Source organism: Centrocercus urophasianus, unplaced genomic scaffold, assembly GCF_019232065.1.
Source record: "Centrocercus urophasianus isolate 14NV4802_14NV808 unplaced genomic scaffold, USGS_Curo_1.0 seq_1173, whole genome shotgun sequence".
Lineage (NCBI taxonomy): Eukaryota > Metazoa > Chordata > Aves > Galliformes > Phasianidae > Centrocercus > Centrocercus urophasianus.
The window spans coordinates 1-20,510 of record NW_024884335.1 but is presented as its reverse complement, the minus strand read 5'-3'; the positions used below and the strand labels follow the sequence as shown (position 1 = coordinate 20,510).

General features: G+C 55.4%; 2 protein-coding genes across 2 annotated transcripts; both read right to left on the bottom strand.

The window, feature by feature from the left end:
- Positions 1-606: 606 nt before the first annotated feature.
- On the bottom strand, positions 607-2,395 carry LOC122155488 (DNA-directed RNA polymerase II subunit RPB9). Its single transcript, XM_042809367.1, has 6 exons — positions 2,337-2,395; positions 2,201-2,255; positions 2,018-2,091; positions 1,250-1,324; positions 888-939; positions 607-801 (listed from the first exon to the last, which is right to left on the bottom strand). The coding sequence occupies exons 1-6, from the start codon at positions 2,393-2,395 to the stop codon at positions 739-741; spliced, it is 378 nt and encodes a 125-aa protein (XP_042665301.1). The 3' UTR covers positions 607-738.
- Positions 2,396-11,549: 9,154 nt separating this feature from the next.
- LOC122155487 (zinc finger protein 664-like) lies at positions 11,550-14,391 on the bottom strand. Its single transcript, XM_042809366.1, has 4 exons — positions 14,365-14,391; positions 13,402-13,528; positions 12,860-12,958; positions 11,550-12,752 (listed from the first exon to the last, which is right to left on the bottom strand). The coding sequence occupies exons 1-4, from the start codon at positions 14,389-14,391 to the stop codon at positions 11,683-11,685; spliced, it is 1,323 nt and encodes a 440-aa protein (XP_042665300.1). The 3' UTR covers positions 11,550-11,682.
- Positions 14,392-20,510: the final 6,119 nt, after the last annotated feature.

Genomic DNA, 20,510 nt, shown 5'->3' with positions numbered 1-20,510 from the left:
AGCTGCACCAGGCTGCGATGTGAGGCTCTCTGGGGATATTTGCAATCTGGGGCCCAACTGAGCTACTCAGGGTACCAGTGAAGGAGATCTGATATCTCCTGGGGCAATTTATGCTTTGACGGTGTAATCTGAGACAGGGCAGAGGAGATCTGAAACACAAATGGGCAATCCAGGGATGCAGAGTGCATAACGGGGTACATCAGGAGTCGGAGCACCCAGAAAGGCGGTTTTGGCCCCCGTGGGGCTACTGAAAGCACCAGGACTGCAGCACGGGACCCACAGTGAGACATGTGGAGCTCAGGGCATCTCTGGGAGCTGAAGCTGGGGTCCAGTGAGGTGACGAGAGCTCGGTTGAGGGCACTCGAGGCTCCTCTTGGGCACCTGGGATGACACTTGGAGATCCTAGGGCTGCGATTCAGGGCCCATCTGGGGGTACAAGCGATGCCTCCTGGGGACACTGCAGGGGATCTGAGACTCCGTAGCTGAAAGAGCGACATTTCTGCAGGGCCCCAGCACCACGACAGTCATCCCAAAGCCTCCCCGCTGCCCCACAGAGCTGCCTCCCATCCAATGCTACCCCACAGAGCCACCACCACGACCCACCGCCAAAAGTCAACCATTTTTTGTATGCAATTGCCATGCCGGCAGGTACAGAGAAGAGATCTGGCAGGTGGAAGGGGTTGTACAGGAGTCAACGGCTGGTCTGGGGGGTGACAGCCAGACCAGGGGACACGGCCATCACTCGGTCCAGCGGTGGCCACAGTGCGGGGCTGTGCAGACATAGTAGAGCCTCATGGCATCCTGAAGAGAAGGGGGAGGCGGTGGTCACAGGAGAGGGATAGGAAGGGGTGGCAACAGCAGCTGGGGTCCCGGGGGTGGTGCCTCACCTCAGCTCTTGCACTGTGCGACTGGAAGAAAACAGCTTCCTTGTGCCCACACCTGGGGGAGAGAAAGGCAAGCAGTGACACGGGAGGGACGTGGAGCCCCTGCGTGGGGCAGGAACCACGGGAGGGGATGTTAAACAACCCCATAGGGAAGCAAAGGAGCTGTGAGGAGAGCACTGGTGATGTACAGCACGTAGCAGAGCCCTGCAGCAGGAACGTGGCAGGGATACCGTGCCCCCGACACTGGTCAAGTTGGAGCCCAGGGGGAAAGCAGCAGGGCTGAGGACATCTCTCGGCCCCAAGGGAGCCCCTCACAGCCCTGCAGGGGCTCCTGGTCCCCCCGGGGATCCCCAAGTGCTCCTCACTTCTGGCAGGGGTGGTCCTCAGTGCGCGGCAGCGTAGGGTCCTGGGAGACATCAGCGATGATCTGCGTGAGCTCACTGTGAGGAGACACCCAGCTTGTTAATCAACCTCCTAACGAGCCTCAAGACAGTTAACGGCCCTGGCATCTTCCTCATTATGTCCTTATTATTTGCTCTTGGGTTGTTCCGCCTTACTGCCTTCTCCTTATCAGTTACTCTCTATTTATTCCTCAATCAATCTTACTAGCAATTCCAACTGTTCCTTTATGATTCTTATTAACTGCCTATGAATATATATCCCCTATTAATTTTCTCCATTAATTGCCCTCCGGTCCTCTTCCCTTATTACCTATCCTTATTAATTACTCCCCATTTACACCTCGATCACCGTTATTAACCCAATCATTCCGTTATCATCCTTACTATGAACCGATCCACTTTGTTCACTGCTCTGCAGTCAGCCTGCCTCTTTACCTCTCACTACCGAGCCACCTGCCAAGCACTTTCCTCACTTAATTACCCCCTCGTTAACAACCCCACCAGCCCTTTGGAAATTGCAGCCCCCCCCCCCTCCCCGTTCACCAGCCTCCACTGATACCCAGAACAGGGACGGCCAACGTGCCGAGGTGGGAGGATCGAGGGGAGGACCTTAGGGGCTGTCTTGTCGGGGGGACGAAGGAGGGGATGGCAGGGATGGCAGAGGACGGCTGTGTGGGTTGGAAGCAGGAGGAAGGGGTGCCGGGGGTGGGTCCCGAGGGGGTCCGCACTCACTCCACTTCATGCGTGATCTTGTTGACGTAGATGCAGCTGCTGTCGGCCTCCTGCTGGTAGTCGCAATTGCGGCACTGGGGGCAGAGACGGGAGCGGGGGGGGGTCAAGGCCCGGGCCCAGCTCTGAAGGACGCGGCTCGGGGTGCGCGGGGCCCATGGGGGTACGCGAGCCGCGGGGCCTCACCGCGTAAAGCAGCACACGGCTCTCCTTGTCCTCCTTGGGGTACAGCATGTTGTTGCTAAAGAGACGCGAATCAGCGCGGGGCCGGAACGCGGCTCGCTCCCGGCCCCGCTCCCGGCCCCGCTCCCGCCTCTCTCACCACTCCTGGCAGAAGCGGATCCCGACGAAACCCGGCTCAGAGGGACCCTCCGACTCCATGACGACTCCGCGCACCGCGACCGACCACGGCGGCTCCGCGGGGACAAAAAGCATCGGAGCGCGGCCGGAAGTTTCCGGGTACACACACCGCAACCGACTACGGCGGCTCCGCGGGGTCAAAACGCATCGGAGCGCGGCCGGAAGTTTCCGTGTACACACACCGCAACCGACTACGGCGGCTCCGCGGGGTCAAAAAGCATCGGAGCGCGGCCGCAAGTCCCCCCGTGTGCCGGAAGCATCTCCCCCATCTACAGCTGGGCTCTTTGGGTATTATAACCGTGGAATCATTAAGGTTGGAAAAGGTAACCAAGATCTCGTCCAGCCACCACCGTGCTTCCTGAGCCATGCTGCTAAGTGTCACATCTGCACATCCCTCGGAAACCTCCTGGAATGGTGACCTCACCGCTGCCCTGGGCAGCCTGTTCCAATGCCTCTCCACTCTTTCTGCGAATTTTTTTTTTCCTAATCACAGAATCACAGCATCACAGAATCAGGCGGGTTGAAGGGACCTCAAGGATGATGGAGTTCCAACCCCCTGCCCAGCAGGGCCACCAAACACACACATTCACATCAGGTTGCCCAGGACCCCGTCCAACCTGGCCTTGAACACGGCCAAGGACGGGGCATCCACAACCTCCCTGGGCAGCCCGTTGCAGGGCCTCACCGCTCTCCTTGGAAACAACTTCCCCCTCACATCCAACCTCCATCTTCCCTACCTCACCTTGCATCCATTTCCCCTGGTCCTGCTCTTGTCAGCCCTTGGCAAGAGTTGACTCCCCTCCTGGCTGTAGGTTCCCTTCAGCTATCGATAGGCTCTATCAATCTGCTAGGCTCATGTTGGATATCTCTAATATCCAACATGAAGCTCCCCTGGCACAATTGAAGCCATGACTTCCAGCTCCTCGCCGTTACCTGAGGAAACAGGCGACTCCCACCTTGGCACAACCTCCTTTCAGGCAGTTGAGCGGAGCGACGCAGTCCTGCTGAGCCTCCTCCATATTAAACAACCCAGTTCCCTCAGCTGCTCCCTGTAAAATTTCTGTTCCAGACCCTTCGCATCTTTGTTGCACTTCTCTGGACACCCTCCAGGGCCTCAATGCCTTTCTTGCAGCGAGGGGCTCAAAACTGCACGCGGTGCTCGAGGTGTGGCAACACCAGTGCTGAGCACATCACCCCCCTGGTCCCGCTGACTACGCTGTTTCTGATAGAAGCCGGGATGCCATTGGCCTTCTTGGGCACTTGGCACAGCGCTGGCTGTCAGTTAACATTTCCAGATCCTTTTCCTCCCTGCAGCTTTCCTCTGCCCCAAACCTGTAATGATGCATGGCATTGTTGTGACCACGGTGCAGGACCCGACACTTGTCTTGGTAAAGGTCATACAGTTAGACTCAGTCCACTGATCCAGCCTGTCCATCTGTAAGGCCTTTCTACCTTCAAGCAGATCAGTACTTCTTCCCAACTTGGTTTCATCTGCAAACGTACTGACGGAACAGTCAATCCCTCTTTCCAGACTGTCAGTAAAGATAATGGGATGCAGACACTGAGGATGTCATCATTCTTGTAGTGGGAGAACGTGTCCCCGCTGAAGGCGTGCTGCCGTGCTGGTGCTTTCACAGCATGGCTGTGGTGCCATGTGGGCAGCAGCAGGGCTAGGCTCTGCTAGGCATGGGGTGCTGACAGACCCACAAAGCGGTTGCCAGGAGGTGTCAGCAAGGACAGGCTCTAAAGATTCAATGTATTTCAGCTGCCTTGGTGGTGGGTGCGTGGTTTTAGCAGAGGCAAATCTGACCTGCGGCTGGTCTTTGCAAGAAAATCGAGAGGAAAAAGAAGAGTGTTGGTTGCTACATTGGAGACCAGGGCTGATTTAAAGACATGCTGTGCTGACGCTGAGTGGAGAGCCTGGTTTAATGACAGCAGGCACAGATCGAGCTGAGGGACTGAATGTTTTTGCTGCCTGAGTCTTTACTGAAAGGGACTCCAGGCCTCACTGCTGGGGAAGAGGGTTTAAGATGACAGAATGCACTGACAGGCATTTCGTGAAAGGCCAGGAGGACAAAAGCAAATGTTTTCTACAGCAAGACTGTATTTCTGACTGTGGCGTAGGCTGGGGCCGCCAGGCTGAGAGCTGCCCTGTGGAGAAGGACTTGGTGGGCAACAATCTGGAAAGGAGGGCTGCCAGTCTGGGGAGGCCAGCACTGCGCCTCACTGGCCGGCACGGTTATTAATTGGCAGTAATTGCATTAAGCTTCCCCAGATTCTGTCTGCCTTACTTGTGATGGTAATTATGAAGATCTCCATATCCTTGTCCCAACCCATGGGTGAAGACAGTGGCCAGAAGATGGAGGGAAGGCATCATCTACAGTGCTGCCTTCGGATTTCATATCCCCGGCACAGGAATGATGTCAGCAAGACAGAGGGGGTGCGAGAAGGATCAGGATAGTCAGCGCTGGAGCGCGTCGCCTGTCCTGAGGAGAGGCTGAGGGAGATGGACTTGTCCACCTGGAGAAGGGAGAGCAGAAGGGATCTCATTGCAGCCTGCCAGAACCTACGAGGAGGTGACGGAGAGTGCAGACCGTCACCATGATGCAAACTAAATGTGATAAATGAGATAAAAGAGAACACGAAGAGAACAGGAGAGCTGGAAATATCCAAATAATTTGTCGGCATGGCGTCTCTGATAAAGCGAGCAGAAGCGCACGCCGAAAACAGCATCGCGTCCTTTATGCCCTATTGCCTGATGATTGCCTCTTCCTCCTCTGGTCCTCGTTGGCTGAGTACTTCAGGTTCACAAATCTTCCTGACACTTCACTGAACGTACGGATACCTGCTGCACACAAACCGCTGCTACCGAAACATGTATGTTGCTAATTGCTTAACTTCTCCTCAAGCTTCCTATCACTCGGGTCTTGCCTGTCCAGCACCAAAAATTAGCAGTCTTTTAGCATAATGAGCCTATTGATATCCTTGTCACGCTGTTCAGAAGCGGGATGTCTAACCTGTCTTTAAGTCAGGGCTCAGAGGTGTTGCAGGTGGCTGGACAGGCAAGAGCTGCAGTCTTTGTACCCATGAATTACTCCATCTACCCACTGAGCCCGTGCCAGTGTGAAAAGCCATCTAAAGGACAAGTGATGAAGGCTGTCAGAGACCCCTGATGAAGCAAAAAGACCCCTGGTGAACTATTAGTACTGATAAAGGACGCAAGATAACAGCAGAGACCGTGGAATGAAACCTCTGCACGGAAAAACGGTGCCCAGTGGCATTCCTTGATGCTTGCTGGGTGTTTATGGAGAACAAAGCGTGGGGGTGAATGCAGCGCAGCAGTGGGTGCTGCCTCCCATTGTGGCCACAGCGGGCCACCTCCGCCGGCGCAGATTCTCATGAGCGTGGGATGCAGGCATCGTTCACTGCTGGGGAAAAAAGGCATCGTCACGGCGGTGTTTTGTAGCAGAGAATTTGCCCTGTTAAAAAGGTTTGCTGTGCTCTTTGTATCTGTTGCGGTTTCCCAGGAATTAAGAGGCATTGCTTTTGGAGGAACGACGAATGCACGCCAAGACGCGACATGAGGTAATGAGGTTCACGCACTCAGCGCTAAGTACAGCACGGGGATCCTGACCCAGAAAGCCAAAGCAACCGCCGGGTAGACAGTCGTACACAGTCAGTTTAGTAAGGTCCCGCAGAAATACATGAAGGACCAGCAAGATCAAATACACAGCAGAACAAGCACAGGGCAACGCAAGTACAGGGGAAGATGAATTTGCTATTGATACGCACTTTGAAAACCTCTTGACGAGGCAAATCATTCCATTAATGGCATTTTGTTGTTTCAGTGGGTGAAGAGGTGCTCAGAACCTCAGTGTTTTTAGGCAGAGCACCACTGTCCTACCACAGGCACCACACTTCTCTAGGCTCCAGTTACCTGTTACCCACAGCTTGTTAGCTGAGCAGAGGTGGACGCCCTCCTCAGGATAATCTTCTTTCGGGCAGCTGTGCAGAACAGTGAGATCTCCTCTCAGTTCCTTCTTCTCCACGTTAAACAACCTCTCACAGCCTTTCCCTGGCGACTCCTATATGCGAATTTCCGCTGCAGGCCGGGAAGTTGTTCACAGTGAGCGAATGGACCCCCGGGTCCCGTCCTGCCAGGCCCCTTTCCAGCCACTCTTCCCCAAGCCCTTACAACGTCATGGGGTTGTTTTTGTCCAGGTGCACCAACCAGCACTTCCTCTTGCTGATTGCACTTGGCCAACGGATGCAACCTATCCGGATCCCTCTGCCTTCCTTACCTTTGGGCAGACCAGTAGGCCCCCCTAACTTGGTATTGTCTGCAAACTTAATAAGAGAGCGCACTCATTACCCTCATCCACACCACTGACAAAAACATTAAAGAAAACTGGCCCCGAAACGCAGCCCTGTCGGCACAGAGAATCACACTATGAGATACTGACATCCTAATGAAGAAAATCAGAGAGAAAAGCTTCCATGAAGTGCTCTATTTCTGGATAGGCAGATTGTCCCTTGTATCATCACACCTTCTTTACCTTTCCACAGCAGCACACACACACACATGTAGGTACACACAGCTATAGGTATAGGGAAATGTACGCCAGCCACTTAACAAAGCACCTTTCCCACCAGCCCTCTCACTGGGGAAACTCATCTGAGGAATTTCTGTATTTCCACTGTCTTTGGATGGGGTCTTTTTTTTTTCCTTCCCCCTTTGTTGTCCTCCTTGTGCTGACAAAGTATTCCAACAAGTCCTTCTGGCTGCCCTCCCCACCTCTGGGTAATTCCATCCACTGCAGCTCAGCGTTGGCATCAGCGGCTCCATTCCCGCACCAACAGGCCAAGGCTCCGTCTGCTTCCAGGGCTGTCTGTTCCCCTCCTGCACACTCTGCACTTCCTTCTGCTGTTTGAAATCCTCATTCAGGGGTCCTTGTTCATCCTTGACGACCTCCTGCAGGCCGTGCTGGAGTCCCTTCGTGTCACACAGGCGCCTAAGTTTCCTGACTCTGAGAACACTGAAGATCCAAGACAGACCCACTGAAATCCTGCCTTCCTGCACATCCAAGTTCATACTCAGCTAAATGAAATCAACACTCCTGCAGGCAGCTGTGATCATGAGGTTACTCCACGCTAGCTGTGCTGCAGAGCATGAGAAGTATCCCCAGCTGGGCTGCAACCACAGACTCCAATCTCCTTCGCAGGGTTTGAGGGTCATTGACAAGGGCTTTAAAAGGGCAGGGAATCTTTCCAGGGGTAATGCAAGTTTCCAGGCATATTTCTGACCGCAGCCGGAGGTCTCCTTCCCTGGGAATGACAGTAAACTCTCCCCATTCTACGAATCCCAAAGGAATGGGAGTCCTTCTTGCCCTGTGGGTGCCTTAATATGAGTGACACCACCTGGACTGATCTCTCACTTTGTGGGCTCCCAGTCCCTTGGCAGACAGCGCCCACGGAGAACTCGTGGAAGCTCCAGCTTCATATTCCTTCCAACTCCATCTTCCTTCCCTGGAGGATATCCTCTGTGCTGCCACACGTGGGACTGCACGAGGATGCACCTCAGTGACCATTCACCATCTCTGCTGTTACTGGACAGCAGCAGATTACTCCTAAATCCTACCTTCAGCGTCTCACAGCACTGGGATGAGTTTTTTCCCTTCCAAATCCACGGAGCAACAAACTTCCCGTGGTGCAGCAGCTCAGCCCTGCTCTTGGTACCAGCGCTGAAAGGAGAGCCAAGTCTTCAGGCAGCACGCTGTGGGGATCCATTTAAGAAAGCAGATGATAAGAGCACCGACCCAGAGTTCGTCAGAGCTTCGGGAGTTAGCGGAGTAGAAGCAGAATGAATGCAAACATTTCTCTAATAACACAGTATATGCTAATGGCAATAAAGATAGGCAGTAACTAATGTAATAAAGGTGACGAAATAAGGATGAGGTCTGCCGGGGGATAAGCGCAAAATCATTTGTGGAGGGAGAGGGTAAATGCATCTCTATGAAGGAACATCTGTAAAACCACATTCTGAAGAGCACCTGTGAGCTCCTGTTTCCTCGTGCTGTCTGTGAGGGGCTTCATTGTCAGAGGCAGCACTGAGCACAGGACTACGACCACCAGGTACAGAGATGGAGATGGAGGAGGGCTTCATGTAGGCAAACACAGCAGCGCCGATGAACCACGGCCAGGCGAGGGAGGCTTGGCGTCGTCCGTGCTCGGAGAACGTCTCCAGCACATCCCAGAAGATCTGCATAGAGGAGAAAAGAATAAACAGGCAGCACACAGATGCTACACAGACACCAGTCGTAACCGAACTCCCCTAAGGCAGGAGTTTGTGCTTATGGCCACAAGCTCTGCTGAAAGTCCCCCAGTGCGGAGGCTCGTAGACGGCCACAGCGTTCGTACGACAGCGAGAAGGGAGTGCTGTGCTGTAGGCAAGAAGAAAATGAAAAAGACCTGGGCGACACATCCTGCATCAGAAGCACCAGAAATGTTCCTGGTGCCCGAGAGAGCTTTGGCCGGGGCTTCGGGGCAAGTGGAGGAGATGCAGCCCAGGTTGAGGAGACGTGCAGGCGGTGGTCACAGGCCACGGCTGTGATGGAGAGGCTGTGGTCCAGCAGGGCAGCCAGGCAGACGCCCAGGAAGAGCTGGAAGTGCAGGAGCTGCAACTCTTGTGTGTCTGCAAGCGTCAGGAGGGAGGACTGTGAGGGAGCTGCTGTCGGACCTTTGTAGCCTCTGGATGACCTACTTGTGTAATGAAACCTCCTGTAGGGAGATCTATGCTGAAGATGGACAGCAGACCACAGGGTTGCTGTGGGGCAAAGATACGCACTGCGGTTACGGCACGGAGGTGCCCGGATCCCCAGCCCCATGGCATTTCCAGGGGCAGCTCCCTCTCCCTGATTATGTCTCTGCTGCCTGCAGATGTCCCTGTCTCTGGCTCCATCCCCACAAGCCCTCCCTGCTGTAGACTCACAGCTGCTGCAGACTCAGCTCTGCCTTGCAGGCCCCTCTTGGCAGCACTGCCCAAGGCTATTTCAACGCGGTCAGGTGCTCAGGGCCATGTGGCACAGGCCCTGGTGACACTGGACATGCAATGACAGTGCTTTCTATTGGCAGGAGGGCAGAAAGGAACTCGCTGGGGAGCGTAAGGCTTCGGATTCTCAGTATTTTCTTGGACGTTACAGCCTCTATTTTCACTCCTTCTGATGCGAAGAAAACAGAAAGTAGAGACTCAGGAAATCACAGAATCACAGAATCACAGAATCAGGCGGGTTGAAGGGACCTCAAGGATGATGGAGTTCCAACCCCCTGCCCAGCAGGGCCACCAAACACACACATTCACATCAGGTTGCCCAGGACCCCGTCCAACCTGGCCTTGAACACGGCCAAGGACGGGGCATCCACAACCTCCCTGGGCAGCCCGTTGCAGGGCCTCACCGCTCTCCTTGGAAACAACTTCCCCCTCACATCCAACCTCCATCTTCCCTCCTTCAAGGCAGACTTGAAGCAGGTAACCCCTGCATACGACTGTCATGGTGCGAAGCCCCACCAAAAATACACTGGGGTCCTGTGTAGCAGAGAATTCCCTACTCGGTGCAGCAGCCTTTGGCTGCAGGAGGCTCCCGCCCAGCCTGGGGGCTCCTTACCCACACGCTTCTCCCCGCAGTCCCCTGGGCAGGCTGAGTGCTGAGCCTGGCAGGCGTCCTATGATCTCCGTTGCAGCCAGATCAAGAACAAAACTGCGCTTGCTCAGTGGCCATATGGGTGCAGAGAGGGGAGGAAAAGGCAAAAGCGAGGACCAGAAACTGAAAGGGCACAGAGGGAAATTCCCAATTGTTTTAAGGGGAAGACCATCACCACGACTGGGTGTCAGTGCTGGGCCAGGAGAAACTGCGGATCGACCCGATCTCAGTGTCAAGCTGTTCCCGCTCAGGGCAAACGATGGTTCTCCAGTGGACCCTTCTGGTACAAAATCCTGTCAGAGCAACGCTGCTGCACACGAGGCATCGCTGGCCTCTGTAATCCCTGCCTGTCCCTCTCCTCAGGACTGCACACTGAACACGTTCGCTGTCGAAAGGAGATTCTTCTCTAGGGGCTGAGGGACATCGCTGAGAATGGGGATACAGAAGAAAACTGTCAAGCGTGGTCTTTTTCACACTCAGGACGCTTGTAGCCCTCGTCTCCTGCGGGGATGTGCAGGTGGGAGGGCAGCGTGGGACTCCTCCTGGAGCCCTTCCCACACTCATCACATACAGTTTGCCTCCTGTGGGGATGTGCTGGTGGGAGCTGAGTGGCAGAGCACAGAGGGTCGTTGTTGGTGGTGCAGAGTCCGGTTGGAGACCTGTGAGCAGCGGTGCTCCTCAGGGGTCGGTGCTGGGTCCGGTCTTGTTCAACATCTTCATCAATGACCTTGATGAGGGGATAATGGCCACCCTCAGCAAGTTTGTGATGATACGAAGTTGGGAAGATTGGCTGACAGCCTGAAGGCCGTGCTGCCATTCAGCAAGACCTGGATAGGCTGGAGAGCTGGGCAGAAAAAAACCGGATGAGGTTTAACAAAAGCAAGTGTAGAGTCTTGCATCTGGGGAGGAATAATTGCATGCACCAGTACAGGTTGGGGGATGAGCTGCTGGAGGGGAGCTCTGCAGAGAGGGACCTGGGTGTCCTGGTGGACGACAGGTCGGCCATGAGCCAGCAGGGTGCCCTTGTGGCCAAAAGGCCAATGTCTTACTGGGGTGCATTAAAAAGAGCGTGTCCAGCAGGTCGAAGGAGGTGATCCTCCCCCTCTGCTCTGCCCTGGTAAGACCTCATCTGGAGCCCTGCGTCCGGTTCTGGGCTGCCCAGTACAAAAAAGACAGGGATCTCTTGGAAAGAGTCCAGCGGAGGGCCACGAAGATGGTGAGGGGCCTGGAGCATCTCTGCTGTGAGGAAAGGCTGAGTGAACTGGGGCTGTTCAGCCTGGAGAAAAGGAGACTGAGAGGGGACCTGATCCAGGTCTATCAATATCTGAGGTGTGGGGGGCAGAATGGCGAGGCCAGACTGTTTTCAGTGGTGAGTGGAGACAGGACGAGGGGAAACGGCTGGAAACTGCAGCACAGGAAGTTCTGCACAAATGTGCGCAAGAACTTCTTTACAGTGAGGTGAGGAGCAGTGGAACAGGCTGCAGGGAGGTGGGGGAGTCTCCTGCTCTGAGATGTTCAAGACCTGCCTGGATGCCTGCCTGTGAGACCTGCTGTAGGAACGGCTTTGGCAGGGGGTTGGACTGGATGAGCTCTGGAGGTCCCTTCCAACCCCTACAGCTCTGTGATGCTGTGATGCTGTGAATTGCTCCTGGGACTCTCCTCACGCTCACAGCGCTTGTCGGCTTTCTGTGCTCCGTGGGTGCGCTGGTGAATCACGACTTGGGAGCTGCTTCTGAAGGCTTTCGCACACTCAGGGCACTTGTAGCGTTTTTCCCCTGCGTGGATGCGTTGGTGGACCATGAGTTGAGACTTGCTTTTGAAGCCCTTTGCACACTCGGGGCATCTGTAAGGTCTTTCTCCGGTGTGGATACGCTGGTGGATCATGAGTTGGTAACTGGTTTTGTAGTCTTTTGCACACTCGGAGCACTTGTAAGGCCTCTCTCCTGTGTGGATACGCTGGTGGCATTTAAACTCGAAACTGCTTTTGTAGCCCTTTCCACAAACGGAACATCTGTAGGGTCTGTCTCCCGTATGGATGCGCCGATGGGTCATGAGGTGAGAACTGGTTTTGTAGCCCTTGCCACACTCTGTGCACTTGTAGGGTCTCTCTCCTGTGTGAACGCGCTGATGGATCACAAGGTGGGATCTTCTTTTGAAGCCCTTCGGGCATTCGGAGCATTTGAACGGCCTCTCTCCAGTGTGGATGCGCTCATGGATCAGGAGGTTGGAGCTGCTCCTGAAGCCCTTCTCGCACTCGGGGCACTTGTAGGGTCTGTCTTCTGAGTGGGTGCGCTCGTGGTAATCGAGCTGAGAACTGCTCTTGAAGCTCTTGTCACACTTGTGGCACTTGAAGGGTTTGTCTCCCGTGTGGATGCGCTGATGAGCAGCAAGGTAGGGACGGTCCTTAAAGCCCTTCCCACCCCCACTGCATGGGTTCTGCCCGTTCTTCTGCAAGACTTCCTTGCTGCTCAGCTCTTCTGGCTGCTTTTGACCTTTGCCGCAGTCCAGGCTTTCCCTCACTCTCTTTCCTGGCTGTTTTCCCAGAGGCTTCCTCAAGTGCTTCCCTTGCTCCAGGCCTCCTTGCGATTCCCTTCTGGCTTTTCCAGGACAGAGATCACCCCGCGGGCTTCCAGGTACCCCACTCTCCTGCAGATTCTCCTTTAAATTTGCGATCCCATCACCTGCGGGATGACAGAGGAAATTGAGAACTAGCTTACTGGGCCCAAAACACGCACCAGCTCATCCCACAGGGCCTTTTGCCAACCCCGACCTCCTCCGCCAACCTCACCTGGGCGCACGTCTCCCGCCATGTCCTTCAGGCTGCGTACATCTGGGACCCAGGGATCTTCCCCTCCTTCAACCAGGGAGATCACCACAGGTTTAGATGCTTCAATGACAGAAATAGTGGAGATGAAAGCATTGTCTTGATTCTGGCAAAGCTGCTTATGAAATACCTCCACTATGTGTCCCCTCCCTTCTTATGAAACCACAACCGGGGCCAGAGCGACACGGGGCCGACACAGGCTGCCCTGCTTTGCAATACACTTGGATCTTCCATCTCTGAAAATCATGCCGGGGCTTTCATTAACAAACGTGACACACAGCAACGCAAGGGAAGCATGCAGGGCGCTGATCCAACCCCTCCTGACTGATGCCAGGGTGACAACGGTGCATCTGAGTCTTCTATCTGGTGAGCATACAAACGGCTTCTGAAACTCATGCACGAAGCGTCAGTCAGCAGGTAATTCTGACATATTTCACCACTGTCCTGCTTGCACAGACCCATCTGTACAGCCTAAGGACAAGTAGGAATGGCAGCAAAGCCCTCACCCAGCGAGGCCACGCACGCGTACGTCTCCAGCATCACATCCCAGTACAGCACTCGCTGCGCAGGGTCCAGCAGCGCCCACTCCTCCCTGCTGAAACACACGGCCACCTCTGCAAAGGTCACGGGCTCCTGCAAGCAAAGAGGCTCCTTGCTGCAACCACCCGTGGCCTGGGGAAACGGCTCGTTGAGGAGAGAAAGCCCAGCCTCAGCAGCTTCTCTCCCCAAACGCCGGGCAAGGGCAGCTCATTCTCCTCCCCCTGCACTCACATCCCTTGCACCTCCGCCGCGCTGCCTGCTTCCCCAAGCCCCCACCTGGGATGGATGCGCTGTGGCCATTTGCTGCTCTCCTGCAGGCTGGGATGAACACAGGTGAGAGGCAGGCAGCCTGTGGGGACGCGAGGAACACGGCCGGTTGTGAGGGAATGCAGCAGCCCCCATCCGACCCGGCCCTTCCCAGCTGTGGCAGGTGAACCCAGCAGCAGCTCAGCGCCACACCGCCCTCGGATTGCTGCCCATGCAGCGGGACGAGGAAGAGAACTGGGAGCAAAACAGACCTTGTGGGTTGAAATAATACCCGCTGACCAAAACAGGAGAGAAAACAGAAGCGAAAATGCAGTGAAATAAAAGAAGCATGCATACACTTCTTCTCTCCCTCCTCTCATAATCTCTCTCTCTCCTTTCCTTTCTTACCCTCCTTTTTCGCCCTTCTCCCCTCATTCCTTCTCTTCCATCACTCCACCTGCTATGCTCAGATCACCATATTCTCGAGGTGAGCTGGTGAGCTCAGTGCTTGAACTCTCCGAAGCAGGTTGGTGTTCTCTTTCCTCCGCCCACAACTTTGTCTCTCATTCTTTCCCTGCTTTTCTCCATTTCCCCTCTTTTCTTTCTTTCTCTTTCTCCTTTTCCTGCCTTCTTTTACTCAGTTCTTCAGCGGCCATTTCCTACATTCGATAGGGAAGTAATACTGGTGCCAAAGTCGTCTCGATCCACATCATTCGTTGCTATTAGAAAGCCGCCCAACCTTGCCATGAAATACTCAATTGCTTTTAGAAAGCCGTGTAATTGTACATCAAGTAGTTGACTGCCTGCTGTTAGAAAGTTCGTTAAGCCCTGTCATACTAAATTGCCTGGTGTCATTCCTCCGAGTCGCTGCCTGACTCCGCTGTGCCAGCATCTCCTGCCAAGCAGGGAGCGCCCTGTGCGGGAGACGGGACGACTCCACCTTCCTCCCCACCGCAGAGAGGGATGGCGGAAGATGAGCACCTTTCTCCTTCAGCACAGCACCGCCAGGCCCACAGCAGCAAAGCACGGCCAGCCTCGGTTGGGCCGCGCTCCCACAGCCGCCACGCAGCCTGGATTTGGCCCCTGCCGCCCGTCGTCCGTTCAGGCCGATGAAAGACGGGCTGACGGTGTGGGCGATGGTTGCCGAGCAACAACGCCGCCACAGCAGCTGCAAAAAACCTGCCGGTGCAGATTTTCACCAGCGTAGCATGCAGGCTCCTGTTAATTGCTGGCGAAAATGCAGAGGCCGTGGAGCTGACTACGCTGAGAAGGAGCATTTTGCAGCTCAGAATTCGCTCCACCAGACAGTGTTACTGCGCGCTTTGTACCTATCACAGCTCCAATGGGAATGAAAAGGAGGTACGACTTTCAGAGCGACCCACGCGTGTCGCTCTCACCGCTGTCACTTCACTCTTCCCCTCCTCTCCTCCTTCTCTCTCACTCAACAGCTTTCGTCCCCCGCCCCGCGCTCCTCTTTGCTTCCGACACCCCCGAGGCGGTTCGGAGCCGCAGCGCCGCGCTCACCGGGGGCCCCGCGCTCACCGAGCGAACCCGCACGCACCCACGGCCCCCCCCGCCGCTCGGACATCCCCGCTCACCGCAGCTCCGTTCGCGCGCTCCGTGCGGTGCCGCAGCCGCTCCGAACGCCCCCAGCGCCGCCGCCGCCGCCGCCCCGCGGGAGGAGCTGAGCGCGGTCCGGCCCCGCGGCCGCGGGAGCTGGGGGGGGGGGTGGGAAGGTTGGGGGGAGGAAGGGGGGGAGGCGCTCAGGCGGGGGATGGAGGGGGAGTTCGGGAGCCAGCGCTCCTTTTCCCGGTGGATGATGCTGCTTGAGCCCGGTTGAACTCACAGCGCCTGTATTTCAGCGGCAAAGGAAGGACGGGAGGAAATGGAGCGGCACGGGGAGCGGAGACCTCCAGGATTGCGTTCGGGGCCACAAGAGCTGTGGCAGCGTTACGAGGACAAGAAGAGCTGCCCGTGTTCTAGCAGCTTGAAAGAAAAAGGGTTCAGTATGGCTTCACGTGGTGCTGCGTTCCTGTTTGCAGCCAGCCCAGAGACTGCATCACCAGAAGCCAGGATGAGGAGCGATCGCTGCAGCTGGGGAAGGCAGCCCACGAGTCCAAAGGGCAGCGACGACGAGCCGGCACCCAGAAATCAGACGGTGTGTCTGAGAGCTTTGTCCAGACACTTCTTGAACTGCAGAAATCTCGCTTCCCCGAGGAGGCTCTTCCAGCCACAACCAGCTTCCCAGAGAAGGGAGAACCTTTTCCCCATATCCAGCCTGACCCCCCCATCGCAGCTCCGTGCCGTTCCCTTGGGTTCTACCGCAGCATCGGAGAGGCATCAGAGCCGCCTCTCTGCTCCCCCTCCTGACCAAGCCGTACGCCAAGGGAAGGTCTCCCCTCAGTCTCCTCTTCTGTAGGCTGAACAAAAGCGAAGGGACCAAAGGGGCAGCTCCTCATAGGTCTTCCCCTCTACAACCTTCATCGCCTTTGCAGCCCTCCTTCGGACCCTCTCCAATATTTTTATGTTCTTTTTGTTACGTGGTGCCCAAAACGGCACACAGCACTCCAGGGGCAGCCGCACCACGGCTGTGTAGATGGGGGCAGACCCTTCCCCCAGCTGACCCTGCCATGCCTGATGGCTATAGCTGGCCTTGCTGGCTGCCTGGACACCCTGTTGACTCTTGTTCAACCTGCTGCCGATCAAAACCCCCCGGTCCCTCGCAGAGCGATTGCTCTGCAGTGTCTCAGTCCCCGCTGTGTTTCACCCAGCAGCTGGAGATAAACCTATTTACTAAAGTAAAGGAAATGGACAGTGGCTATGACAAATATGTATGTATGCGAATGCCTGTAAGTCGTACAGAAGCAGTTGCTCAGCAGCCGACTATTGATGGCCAGCTAACCACCGAGTGAGGTGAACTCCTTCCCTCTTCAGAAGACTCTTAACAGTAAAAGGAAGACTAGGGAGAACGTGGCTCCCCTGCTAGGGGATGGAGGTGTGCTGGTAACGGGGGATGCTGAGAAGGCGGAGATACTGAGTGCCTCCTCTGCTTCTGTCTGCAGTGAAAAGGCTCTCCCTCGGGTTTCCCACAGCCTGGAGGACAGTGAGAGGGTCTGGGGAAGGGGAGACTTCCCTTGAGTCAGAAAGAAGAGGTGCGTGAGCACCGAGGCAGTCCTAAGGTCCATAAGTCCATGGGACCCGACGGGGTGCATCCACGGGAGCTGAGGGAGCCGGCAGAGGTGATTGCAGAACCTCTCTCCATCATCTTAGAGGTCTTGGATAACGGGGGAGGTGCCTGAAGACTGGAGGGCAGCCAGCGTCACTCTGGTCTTCAAAAAGGGCAAGAAGGAAGAGCCGGGTAATTGTAGGCCTGTCAGCCTCCCCTCTGTCCCTGGAAAGGCGATGGAGCAGCTGTGCTGGATGCCATCTCCAGACAGCTGGAGAAAAGGAGGTGATGAGGAGCCGTCAGCGCGGGTTCACCAGGGGGAGGTCGTGCTCCAGCAACCCGGTGGCCTCCTGCGATGTTGTCACACGCTGGGTGGATGGGGGCAGAGCAGTGGATGCAGCCTGCCTTGATTTCAGCAAGGCTTTTGGTGCCGTCCGCCACGGCATCCTTATAGCAACGCTGGGGAAGCGTGGGATGGGTGAGTGGGCAGCGAGGTGGGTTGAGAGCTGGCTGCTGGCAGAGCGCAGAGGGTCGGCGCTGGCGGTGCAGAGTCTGGCTGCAGGCCTGTGAGCAGCGGTGTCCCCCACGGCTCGGTGCCGGGCCCTTGTTCAACATCTTCATCGGTGACCTTGAGGAGGGGATGGTGGCCACCCTCAGGGAGTTTGTGATGATACGAAGCTGGGAGCATTGGCTGAAGGCCGTGCTGCCATGCAGCCAGAGCTGGACAGGCTGAGAGCTGGGCAGCAAGAAGCAGGAGGAGGTTCAACAGAAGCAAGTGTAGAGTCTTACAGCTAGGGGGAATCATTGCGTGCAGCGGTGCGGGCTGGGGGATGAGCTGGAGGGGAGCTCTGCACAGAGGGATGTGGGCGTCCTGGTGGACGACAGGTCGGCCATGAGCCAGCAGGGTGCCCTCGTGGCCAAAAGGCCAACGGCGTCCTGGGGTGCATTAAAAAGAGGGTGGCAGCAGGTGGAGGGAGGCGATCCTCCCCCTCTGCTCTGCCCTGCTGAGGCCTCAGCTGCAGCGCTGCGTCCGGTTCTGGGCTGCCCAGCAGCAAACAGGCAGGGAGCTCTTGGGAAGAGTCCAGCGCAGGGCCAGGAGATGGCGAGGGGCCTGGAGCATCTGTGCTATGGAGAAAGGCTGGGTGAGCTGGGGCTGTTCAGCACGGAGGAAAGAAGGCCGAGAGGGGACCTGAGCCAGGGCCGTAAATATCTGAGGTGTGGGGGGCAGAATGGCGAGGCCGGACTCTTTTCAGTGGGGAGTGGAGGCAGGAAAGGGGAAACAGACACAAACTGCAGCACAGGAAGTTCTGCACCAATGTGCGAAGGAACGGCTGTGCAGTGAGGTGACGGAGCACTGGAACAGGCTGCCAATGGACGTGGGGGAGTCTATGGGTCCCAGTGGGTCTCAACGTGTCTCTATGGGTCCCAATGTGTCTCTATGGGTCTCTATGGGTCCCATCATGTCTCTATGGGTCTCTATGGGTCTCTATGGGCCCCAACGTGTCTCTATGGGTCCCAATGTGTCTCTATGGGTCTCAAGGTGTCTCTATTGGTCCCAATGTGTCTCTATGGGTCTCAGTGTGTCTCTATGGGTCTCAACGTGTCCCTATTGGTCCCAACGTGTCTCTATGGGTCCCAACGTGTCTCTATGGGTCCCAATGGGTTTCAATTTGTCTCTATGGCTCTCAAGGTGTCTCTATGGGTCTCTATGGGTCCCAACGTGTCTCTATGGCTCCCCATGTGTCTCTATGAGTCTCTATGGGTCCCAACGTGTCTCTATGGGTCCCAATGGGTCCCAATGTGTCTCTATGGCTCTCAAGGTGTCTCTATGGTCCCAATGTCTCTCTATGGGTCCCAAATGTGTCTCTTTGGGTCCCAACGTGTCTCTATGGGTCTCTAGGTGTCTCTATGGGTCCCAACGTGTCTCTATGGGTCCCAATGGGTTTCAATGTGTCTCTATGGTTCCCAATGTGGCTCTATGGGTCCCAACGTGTCTCTATGGGTCTCAACGTGTCCCTATGGGTCTCTATGGGTCCCAACGTGTCTCTATGGGTCTCAGTGTGTCTCTATGGGTCCCAACGTGTCTCTATGGGTCCCAATGGGTTTCAATTTGTCTCTATGGCTCTTTAGGTGTCTCTATGGGTCTCTATGGGTCTCTATGGGTCTCTATGGGTCCCAACGTGTCTCTATGGCTCTCAAGGTGTCTCTTTGGGTCTCTATGGGTCCCAATGTGTCTCTATGGGTCCCAATGTGTCTCTACGGGTCTCTATGGGTCTCTATGGGTCCCAACGTGTCTCTATGGGTCCCAGTGTGTCTCTATGGGTCCCAGTGTGTCTCTATGAGTCTCTATGGGTCCCAACGTGTCTCTATGGGTCCTAACATGTCTCTATGGGTGCGAATGTGTCCCTATTGGTCCCAACATGTCTCTATGGGTCCCAGTGGGTTTCAATTTGTGTCTATGGCTCTCAAGGTGTCTCTATGGGTCTCTATGGGTCTCTATGGGTCTCTATGGGTCTCTATGGGTCCAAACGTGTCTCAATGGGTTCCAATGTGTCTCTATGGGTCTCAACGTGTCTCCATGGGTCCCAATGGATTTCAATTTGTCTCTATGGCTCTCAAGGTGTCTCTATGGGTCCCAATCAGTCTTTATGGGTCCCAATGTGTCTCTATGGGTCTCAACGTGTCTCTATGGGTCCCAATGGGTCCCTATTGGTCCCCACGTGTCTCTATGGGTCCCAACGTGTCTCTATGGGTCCCAATGGGTTTCAATTTGTCTCTATGGCTCTCAACGTGTCTCTATGGGTCCCAGTGTGTCTCTATGAGTCTCTATGGGTCTCAAAGTGTCTCTATGGGTCCTAACATGTCTCTATGGGTCCCAATGTGTCCCTATTGGTCCCAATGTGTCTCTATGGGTCCCAATGGGTTTCAATTTGTCTCTATGGCTCTCCAGGTGTCTCTATGGGTCTCTATGGGTCTCTATGGGTCTCAATTTGTCTCTATGGGTCCCAACGTGTCTCTATGGGTCCCAGTGTGTCTCTATGTGTCCCAATTGGTCTCAATGTGTCTCTATGGGTCCCAACGTTTCTTTATGGGTTCCAATGTGTCTCTATGGGTCCCAATGTGTCTCCATGGGACCCAATGTTTCTCTATGGTCCCAGTGTGTCTCTATGGGTCCCAAGATTTCTCTATGGGTCCCAATGTGTCCCTATGGGTCCCAATGTGTCTCCATGGGTCCCAATGTTTCTCTATGGGTCCCAATGTGTCTCTATGGGCCTCAGTGTGTCTCTATGGGTCCCAATGGGCCTCAACGTGTCTCTATGGGTCCCAATGTGTCCCAATGGGTCTCAATGTGTCTCTTTGGGTCTCAACGTTTCTCTATGGGTCCCAACGTGTCTCTATGGGACTCTATGGGTCCCAATGTGTCTCTATGGGTCCCAATGTGTCTCTATGGGTCCCAACGTGTCTCTAAGGGTCTCTATGGGTCCCATCGTGTCTCTATGGGTCCCAATGTGTCTCTATGGGTCTCAACGTGTCTCTATGGGTCCCAATGTGTCCCTTTTGGTCTCAACATGTCTCTATGGGTTCCAATGGGTTTCAATTTGTCTCTATGGCTCTGAAGGTATCTCTATGGGTCCCAACGTGTCTCTATGGGTCCCAATGTGT